Source organism: Gekko japonicus, unplaced genomic scaffold (genome assembly GCF_001447785.1).
Source record: "Gekko japonicus isolate JY-2015 unplaced genomic scaffold, Gekko_japonicus_V1.1 scaffold907, whole genome shotgun sequence".
Taxonomy (NCBI): Eukaryota; Metazoa; Chordata; class Lepidosauria; order Squamata; family Gekkonidae; genus Gekko; species Gekko japonicus.
In genome coordinates this window covers 81,717-91,866 of record NW_015174870.1, presented here as the reverse complement: position 1 = coordinate 91,866, position 10,150 = coordinate 81,717, and the positions used below count along the sequence as shown (strand labels likewise).

The 10,150-nt window shown below is 40.5% G+C and overlaps 1 protein-coding gene across 1 annotated transcript in view; it reads right to left on the bottom strand.

Moving 5' to 3' along the window:
• Window positions 1-288: 288 nt before the first annotated feature.
• Window positions 289-10,150, bottom strand: part of KIAA0408 (KIAA0408 ortholog) — an 18,677-nt gene continuing 8,815 nt past the window's right edge. The window contains exons 4-5 of the mRNA XM_015424797.1: window positions 3,415-4,759; window positions 289-680 (exon numbers count right to left, since the gene is read on the bottom strand). Coding sequence (XP_015280283.1) covers window positions 543-680; window positions 3,415-4,759 — 1,483 coding nt within the window. The 3' untranslated portion in view covers window positions 289-542. The remainder of the gene's footprint in view (window positions 681-3,414; window positions 4,760-10,150) is intronic.

Genomic DNA, 10,150 nt, shown 5'->3' with positions numbered 1-10,150 from the left:
CCCCTCCCCCCAGATAGCAATCCAAAATAGTCCAGTGGCACCTTTAAGGCCAAGGTTTATTCAGGTAAAAGCTCTCCCTCCTCTGTGAGGGCAGATCTGCACATTCTCCCCCCCCCCAATAGCTAGCAATCCAAAAGAGTCCAGTGGAGCCTGAGAGGTGGGTGTTGCCTTCTGACACACTTCCGGTGATGTCAGGGGGTGTGGCATATGCTAATGAGTTATGCTAATGAGCTCCTGCACCTCTTTTTCTACGAAATGACCCCTGTATACACACACACACACACACACACACACACACACACACACACACACGGGGGACATTGTTACCTAATGAATAAAAACACTGAAGACTGTAAGGATGATCTAAGAACCAGAACCATTTCTCCAACAAGTCAAGAGATGGGTTACTATTAACCAGCAGATGACTGCACAGAACTGGCTGTGGCCAGGAACATGGGAAACAAGAGTCCAAACGAGGCACGGAGCATCAAATCCCTTTTCAGCTTAAACCACTTGAGACCATTTGACAAAGTTCAAGAGCCTTAATTCAGAGCTGTCCTCCTCACGACAGGTGGTGCTGAGGGTGACCTGGAGGCCCACCTGGAAGGCAAGCGTCTGTTTGCTGGTCGAGCTGGACGAGAGAAGCCTTTCCCAGTAGGCTGCTTAACTGGCAGAGATACCTACGATATAAACAAGACTATTAAGAAGTCAGAACAGGACAAAAAAAGAGCCAACCATGAAATGCTAAGAGAATGCTATGACGTACACTGGACAATCTTACAACAGGTGGCCTCAGTTTATTAAAAGGCACAGGGAATGTATTATTTACCATTTACATAGTAATGTAAAGATGTAATGGCAGAGGAACTCTTGTGTGTGTCCAAGAAATACATGGCATAAAAGAAAGCACAAAATACTTGAGAAGGTTTTTTTTTTAAACAGAGTTGAGTCATATGACCACTGGCACACAGCCAGAGGAGGACTGAATCAATAAACAGGCTGCAGAGTGTGGTTCTTTTGATGGCTCCATTACTCAAGACTCTTGTCAGCATGAAGTCAGATCTTAAAACTTTTAAACAAACATCATCTGTGCTGATTGCAAACTGAGTGACAAATTGATCTAATGGTGATATATAGATCTTAAATAACAACTGATTCGGCCTACATCGGCCCACACTGACAGTTAAAGATGGATGGACTACCCTCTGTTTCAGATTCAGGTCTGCTTAAATCTAATCTCAATGGGATCTGCTGAATACCTGAAAGTAATTAAGTTTCATATTCTGTCCCTTTAGAATTGTGAGGCATTTTAGGCTTCAGCCTGATAAATATCAAGAGGTCATTCTACTTTATTTCACCTAAAGTACTTGGTACATGGAGATGAGCCACTACAAGAGGTATATCGGAGTCAGTTGTTTGCCTTTTATTTACTGAATGTCAGTTTCCTAGATAGTGTGACAATTGCAATGTTCAGTTTTTAGGTGGGTAGCCGTGTTGGTCTGCAGCTGTAGAACAAAGTTTGAGTCCAGCGGCACCTTTAAGACCTACAAAGTTTTATTCAAGGTGTGAGCTTTCATGGGCACGCATACTTCCTCAGACACATTGAAATGGAAGTTATGTCCATACATATGGGTAGAGGGTGAACAGCAAATTAGCATACAACAGAATGAAGATGCTTTAACAGATGTGAGAGCCAAACAGGAATAACAAGCTAAGTGTATGTGGCCACCATTTGTTTGGATTCTTAAAATTACATTTAAGATACAAGGAGTCAGGCACCTGTTTGGAGAACTGGCACCTGCCACAGAGTGAAAGAGGGTAAATAAAGGGCAAACATGGCATCGATGAAGATTCACTATTGGCTCCTTGCCATACAGTGGCCTTGCCTGTGCGCATCCGAAATACACAAGACTATGGTTGCCAGCTATCGCTTTAGACATTCCTGGAGACTGAGGCAGTATAGGGTTGCCAGCCATAGCTGGCAGACTGGCGGGAGCACTTATTTATTTATTTATTTATTTATTTTGATTTATATCCCACCTTACCTGCACAAGCAGGCTCAAAGCGGCGTACAATAAGATTAAAATACAATAAAACAAATAAATGTGTTTTTTAAAATGCTTTTGCTGTATTTTGTAACCATCATCTTGCCTGTAACACCTAAGTAATCTTTAATAAACACCATCTTGAGCACTAGGATTGCCAGCTCCAGGTTGAGAAATACGTAGAGATTTGGGAGCTGGAGCCCGAGGAGGGCAGGGTTTGGGGAGGGGAGACTCTTTAATGCCATAGAGTCCACCTTCCAAAGGAGCCATTTTCTCCAGATGATTATCTCTGTCACCTGGAGATCAGTTATAATAGCAGGTCTCCAGCCAAATTCGTGACAAATCTCCCTAGAGGAGATTTTTAGCCAGACTGTAAGGCAAGAGCAAAAAGGTTAAAGAGGGCCTCTCCCTTTAAATCAAAACTCTAGCGGCTATGTTCAATACAAATACAAACAATCCAATCACAGAATTTCACTTAATGTGTAATGCTATCCTCAAGAGTAACAGGATAATTGACAAAGACTTTGGTCAAAATTAGATGTAATTAAAAATGTAATTTAAAAGTAATTTAAAAAGTATAGGGTTTGGCCGAGTTCATGGTTTGTGAACTGAGGTTTATGCCCACCTCAATCCACGACCCTCCAATAAACCTCCATGTGGTTTTGAGGGGGGTTGTGTGGGAAGCGGGAGGGGGGAGTGAGAGAGATTGCTGAAATGGCTTGCATCTATTTCAACCTAACAGGCTGAAATAGATACAGGCCATTTCAGTGATCCCGCTTGCTCCCCCCTGCTTCCAAGTGTTCCCTTTAAATGGGTTTTGCAAGCGGGCACCACATGGGAGCAGAGTCCAAGTGGTGAATTCACCACTTCCATGTGAATTTGCCACTTGGACTCCACTCCCACACAATGCCCACTTGTAAAACCCATTTAAAGAGAACATTCCCTTTAAATTGGTTTTGGAAGATCTCCCCCTTCTTGCAAAGTAACTCCACACAACTTTCTCCTTCCACAGTATAAAACTCAGGAATCTCACATCAGTTACCATTGAACAAATTTATGTTTTTATTGAGTCTTCTCCAAGCTCTCCCTGTTCCCCTGCTTCTCTCTTGGCCTTACAACCAAGTCTGTGAGAAAGTCACAACTCACTTTCAAGCTCTGACCCACAATTTGAAAAGCACTACCTCAAACAATTCAGTATCTGTTTCTCCATTTATACCCCTAATTTGTCCCTTCTCCCCTTTTCTCCCTTTTATCCCCACTGCAATGCTGTGAGATTAAGTTAGCCTGAGCGAATGTACTAACCACTACACCATACTGACTATCTTCTGATTTTTAAAAAATTAAAAACTCATTAATTTTAAAATATTACCTCAGGAAATTTCTGCTTCTCTCTGCCTTGTCTGGTGTAAAGTCCAACATGCCTGGCTGAATTCTTCTGCAGCTCCTGCTTTCCTAGGTCTGTCTGGAACATTTCAGAATAATGACCCACAGTCTCACAGTGGCCACCAACAAATGTGGAATTTGACTGTGCCCACTTCTCTTTGTGAAACTTCGAATTACACAAAGAAGTTGATTTTTCATAGTTCTTCAAAAGCTTTTCAACAACACCATAGTTTGACCTTGAATCAGCTGATCGTGGCCGACCAGACAAATTACTTGGCCTCCAATCATGTTCATGAAGCATATGTTGGTAGCTACTCAGAAGCCCATTTACTTGTTTTTGCTGTCCTGTTGCTTTGGTGTTTTTATTGGTATTGCTGGGTTTCTCTTTCATTCTTAACGAAAGTCTAGGAGCGGAAACATCTGTAAAGTCCTCACTTTCTTCTGTTCTGTTCTTCACACAGTCCTGCAGCACACCATTGGAGTGAGGATCTGCAGATAGTCTTGGTGGCATTTGGCTCTTGGGTGGGCACTTTTGGCCTTTATCCGTATGAAATACAGTTCTGTTAAACTCATCAATCTTTGCTTCCAGTGTTTCATTCCGCTGAGTCTTTCCAGTTCCATATCCAGAATCACCCAGGGTGTCACACACAGGAGTGTAAAAGTCACTGGAGTAACACACACTGCTTTGTGATTCAGGATGTTGCTTTGGGGACACCATGTTTCCGTCAGAACAGCTCTTTTGGACAGAGTGTGGGGCAGAATCATTCTTAGTGAAATTCCCAGTCTTGTTTGGTTTGCAGGTCCATGTGTTATGACAAAATCCCACTGACAGTTTGCATTCAGTGGACAGATCCCTTTTTCCTGTGGCCACTGTGGTAGCCACAGCAGGACCACTAACAGAGTTCCATTCATTTGATGGTGGCCCTAGAGCATCACATAATTTTGAAACAGATGTATTAATAAAGGTATTGCTGTTCTTACACTCCTGAGTCTGACAATGGTTTCTGTGCCCTGGATCTTTTGTTAATGCCTCAGGAACTTGGACAGCTGCAGAAAGAGAACTTGTCAGATGCCGAGAAGTGCTTCTTGGAGGAACAGGAGGAGCTTCATTCCTTTGCCATGGAAAACAGTCTGTTTTCTCAACACCAGCATGAGCACTCTCCTTCAAACACCTGCTGATGCCCATCAAGTTCTTCCTATTATTTTGTTTTTCTGTTTCAAATGCAGTTAAAGCAGTTTGCGGGTCGCTGTTACTCACACGGCTCATCTCCGGCATAATCGGTGTGGTTCCATCTTCTGCAGATTCTTCCATGGAAGGAAGAAACTTTTTTCTGCACACATATGAAAACCATTTTAATTGATAAGTAGGCACTTTATTTTTTCTCTCTACTAGACAGATCAGGCCTGCAAAGGTTTCTGAACCAGTTCAGCTCAAAGTAAAATTTGAAATCAAGACTCATTCTTTTAGGGCTCCCTAAAGCCCTCTGACATCCTAGGACTCTGCAAGAGGCACGACACCATAGAGGACAATTGTCCTGAAACCCATCCCTTACAAACACAGGTGTCAAGATATCTCATGTGCACTTGTGCAATATCATGCCATAAATATACATAACATTGCTCTACATATCTTGCATGCCTAATTCTGGCTATGCTAGGAGTTAACCTGCATCTTCCAGGGCAGCTACCTAGCCTATACAACAGGGGTTGCTAACTTTTTCTTTATAGAGACCAACCTGAGCAATACAAAAATAATCTGAGCTGTTTTCCATCCCAAAGCATGTTACCAAGTTGTTTTCTGTCTTCTGTAGAAGCAGAACATGGACTAGGAAAAGCAACAAAAATAATCTAACTACTAAGCAACACAGAGAACATCCTATGAAATATAAATATTTTTTCTAATCCTAGAGCAGATTTTTTTTGCAATTTTGCTTGGGTCTTCTAGGGCGATACATAACTCTTGAGCAGCCACTGCACTACTGTTACCTACCACCTATTGGAAACCTGGCCGTATAGTGTGTGATGATATTTTTCTCATAAAATATCCCTACAGAAAAAGACATTTTAGTCAGGCAGCTACAATACTTGTTGGACTACTAAAGCACTAATCACTTCCATGACAGCCAAATCCTGACTCTAAAGCAGTGAGGCTGAAGCCCTGGTGAAATCACATCAGACTTAAGTGAGCTACAAATATTTTTACTGTTGGGCTTCGGTCACATTGGAGGCTTGGTGTGATCTGGCTGTGCCTCTATTTGTGGCAATTTAAATAGTTGCAGGAAATTTTGATCAGACATCCCACCCTGAACTGGCTTCACTGAGCGCTTGCCCCATGGTCGATAGTTCAGATTGATGTGGCAGTCTTTTTTTTATCTTTCACCCATGTGCATAAGCATGTATCTATGAAAACAACTCCCCATGGACTCTCAAACAGGGCTCTTTTTGTAGCAGGAACTCCTTTGCATATTAGGCGACACACCCCAAATGTAGCCAATCCTCCAAAAGCTTACAGTAGCCCCTGTAAGAAGAGCTCTGTAAGTTCTTGGAGGACTGGCTACATTAGGGGTGTGTTGCCTAATATGCAAAGGAGTTCCTGCTACAAAAAGAGCCTGGGGTGATTATGCACTTATGTGAACATCAGTACCTGATTTTTTTAAAAAAGGAGGTGGAAATGGAAGGGAAGGTTCAGACTTCCCAAATGGCTTGATTTAACAAAAGGGGAGTTCAGACAGCTGGAAACGTGGAGTGGAAGTGCTGGCATCCGTAAACACGGACTTTCCCCAGTGCCTGATTACTCTGCTTCTAAAGTGAGGCAAAGTGGGGTGCTGACAACTGGGGCATGGAAGGCACATATTGTTGTCTGATCGTGCTCTTTAAATCCACAAAGATAACGCAACTATATCAGCGTGAACTGCTCGTGTGACTGCAGCCTTGATCTCTATGGCTCTTGGGCAAGGATAACTTTCCTTGGATTAGTGGCAAAGAAGTTAAACTAGTGTTCCTTTCTGCTCTAGCTGCACAGGCAACTTAAAAGCCATAGGACTGGTCAGAAAGTATTTCACTCTTTTAAAGTAGGATCAAGATTATAGCACCAACTTAATCGTTTATTAACACAAGAGATTGCAAATAAAATAATGTTTGCAAAACATATTTTTTTTGAAAATGCAAACAAGCCGACAAGATGGCTAGCATATAAATTAAGGAAAGATTCAGAAAAGAAGCACAGAAAGACTTTGAAAAATGAAAGAGGGGAAGAAAAGAACATTCATAGTGATTTGAAAGATATTATTGAAATCTTCTACAAAAATTTATACCACCAGGGGAACACTGATCAAGATCAGATTAGAGAATTTTTAAAAGCATAACAAGAAAGAATTTACAGAAGAACAGAGGAAAATGTTAAATGAGCCAATTTCTTTATCTGAAGTAACCGAAGCAATTAAAAGCCAGAAGAAAAAGAAGACACTAGGACTGGATGGGTTTCCTGCAGAGTTTTATCAGACATTTGAAGATCAAATTGCCCTACCACTGAAACTGACAATACAAAACATAGTTGAAGAAAGGAAGTTACTAGAGACTTGGAACCAGGCACTGATCACATTGATACATAAATCGGATACAGACGAGAAAGAAATTCGAAACTATAGACTAATTTCACTACTTAATGTGGACTATAAGATTTATGCATCTATGGCCCCGGTCACATGGGCCGGATATCGCGGGGGGGAGGCATGGCTGTTTGCCCCGGAGCGAACTACCGTGCGGGCAGCCGGATCAAACGTCCCGCCCGACGTCCCGCCGACGTCCTGTGGTTGGGGGGAGGTGCCGATCATACCTTACTCCTGCGGCGCAGCAAAGAAGCAGCGCCGCAGGGGTTGTGTTGTTTTTTTAACCCAAGTGCTTGCATGCGCCGTTGGGTGCACACCCGTGGAGACTTGACAAAAAAAACCTTTTAGCGAGGGGACATTGGTGGGCGCCGGAACTACCACTGGAAATGCGATCGGACGCCCGCTCATGCCCCGCGGTTTCCGGAAACTAGTACCTCGGAGGTACTAGTTTTTTACCCCGCATCTTCGGAGTGAAGCCTCGGGTGAGCCACAGGAGCTCTACGCTTCCCAGATGTGGTGGTGAGATCGCGCCCGAAAAATCCGCCTATCTTCCATCTCTCTGACGTGCCTAATGCTCCATGTGACCGGGGCCAATATTAGCTAATAGGTTGAAAAAAGTGTTGATTCAGACAATTTACCAAGACCAATTGGGATTTTTGCCAAAGAGGCAAATGAGAAATAACGTGAGAATAATTTTGAATGTACTTGAGTATTTTGAAGCACATCCTGAAAAACAAATGGCATTGATCTTTTTAGATGCAGAGAAGGCATTTGACAATCTTGCCTGGTCTTTTATGTTGGAACAACTGTTGGCATGGAAATGTGGTGATTATTTTTACACAATGGTTAAAGCAATATACACAAAACAGTTGGCTAAAATTATGGTGAATGGAGATCTTTCACAAAGTATAAAAATTGGAAAGGGAACCAGAAAGGGTTGTCCGCTATCTCCCCTTTTATTTATTTTTGCTTTGGAGACACTCTGTGGCATGGTAAGAAGGCAGAATACCATTAGAAGACTTAAACTTAAAGGGGAAGAGTATAAACTCCAAGCATTTGCAGATGATCTGGTTTTTATATTGGAAGACCCACAAACAACAATTGATCAACTTCTCAACATAATAAAAGAGTATGGACAATATGCAGGACTAAAAGTCAATCTTAAGAAAACTAAAATCTTAACAAAAAATTGTACTAAGAAGCAAATGCAAACAATTCAGAAGTCCTCGGGGATTGAAGTAAAGAAGGCAATAAAATATATAGGAATAAATTTAACCAATAGGTGCAGCTCTCTATTTAAAGAAAACTATATAAAACTCCTGGTTGCGATCAAGAAAGACTTAGAAAATTGGAAACATCTACAATTATCTTTCATGGGAAGAATAGCGGCAGTGAAGATGAATATACTACCAAGACTTATTTTCTTATTCCACACAATACCAATTATAAAAGATCAACAGTATTTAAAAGAAATCGATAAATTGGTGAGACAATTTATCCGGCAAGAGAAAAGACCTAGAATCAAGATGAAAGTCCTGCAAGATTCAAAAGAGGAGGCTTAGCGTTTTCAGACTGGCGACTATATTATAAAGAAGCGACTATGACCTGGATGAAAGAGTGGATCACATTAGAAAATTCAAGATTATTAAAGCTTGAAGGACATGATTTACAGTTAGGGTGGCATGGCTTCGTCTGGTATAGGAAAAGTAGTATTCACAAGTATTTTAATCCACGTTGTAAGGGCAGCATTATTGAAATCATGGGAAGAGATACAAAAACTATACTATACCAAAATCCCTAAAAGGGTTTCACCATTAGAAGCTTTTACAAACCCTATGACATTTACAAAAGATCTATTTTGGACATATGAAGATCTGTTAAAAGGTCAAAAACAAATACGTAAACAAGAGGAGCTCAAGAAAAAAGGTATATGTTTGAATTGGTGGGAAAGAGCACAAATAGACTCTAGATTTCCTAAAGACCAAATAACTGGTTTTTATGATACACCCCTAGAGCTTGATAAAATTATATTTGGAACAGATGGGAAATATATAAAGCGAATTTACACTCTGTTATTACATGTGAAAATGCAGGATGAAGTTGTAAAGGAATCAATGATTAAGTAGGTGCAAAATTTAGGCCACAATATACAAATGAAGGAATGGTCTAGGGTGTGGAAGGTTAATATAAAATTTACAAAAGCAGTTTCATACAAAGAAAATATATATAAAATGTTTTATAGATAGTATATCACTCCTGAAAACCTAGCTAAATGGTACCCTAATATGTCAAATTTATGTTGGAAATGTAAAAACAAAACTGGTTCTTTTTACCATATGCGGTGGTCTTGTAAAATGGCAAAAACATATTGGATATGGATACATGAAATACTGCAAAGAATATTAGATGCAAGCATACCATTTAATTATGAATTGTTTTTATCAAACATTATCCCACAAAATTTTACAAAACAGCATGTTTATATGATTGTACATGTTGTGATGTCTGCTAGAATACTCTATGCAAAATACTGGAAAAAAGAAGAAACACCCACAAAAGAGGAAATAATATGTAAATTGCTTGAAGCAGCAGAAATGGATAAATTAAACCTACAGTTACAAGGAAAAAAAGATGGAACTTTTGAAAATAACTGGTCGAGACTGTGTAGATGGATTGAGAACTATACTCAGAAATCCTGAAAATAACTTAAAAAGCAAATGCTATCTTTTAAAATTGACTGTACAGGTGTATAGGTGTACAAGATAACATTCAGTTCTATTTCTTATGTTAACCAGGGACAAAGTATGAGCCCCACTATTGCAGTAGTTGTTGTTGTTGTCTGTTGTCTTTGTTGTTGTCTTATTCTTTGTAGTATCTTTTTTCCCTCTTTTTTTCTGAAAATAAAAAATATGTCCTAAAAACAAAAATAAAGTAGGTCGGGGGGGGGGGACTAAGAGGATTCCTTGAATGTATTATGAAGGAGTTTCACTGCTACTTATAAAATAGGAGAATTCTCAGCTGTCTTAATTTAGGACAAGCTCTAACAGGAGCTTCAGCTGGTGTTTCACTTGCAGCCAGAGCTAAGTGTGACCTGGGTAAATCCATTACCAGTGG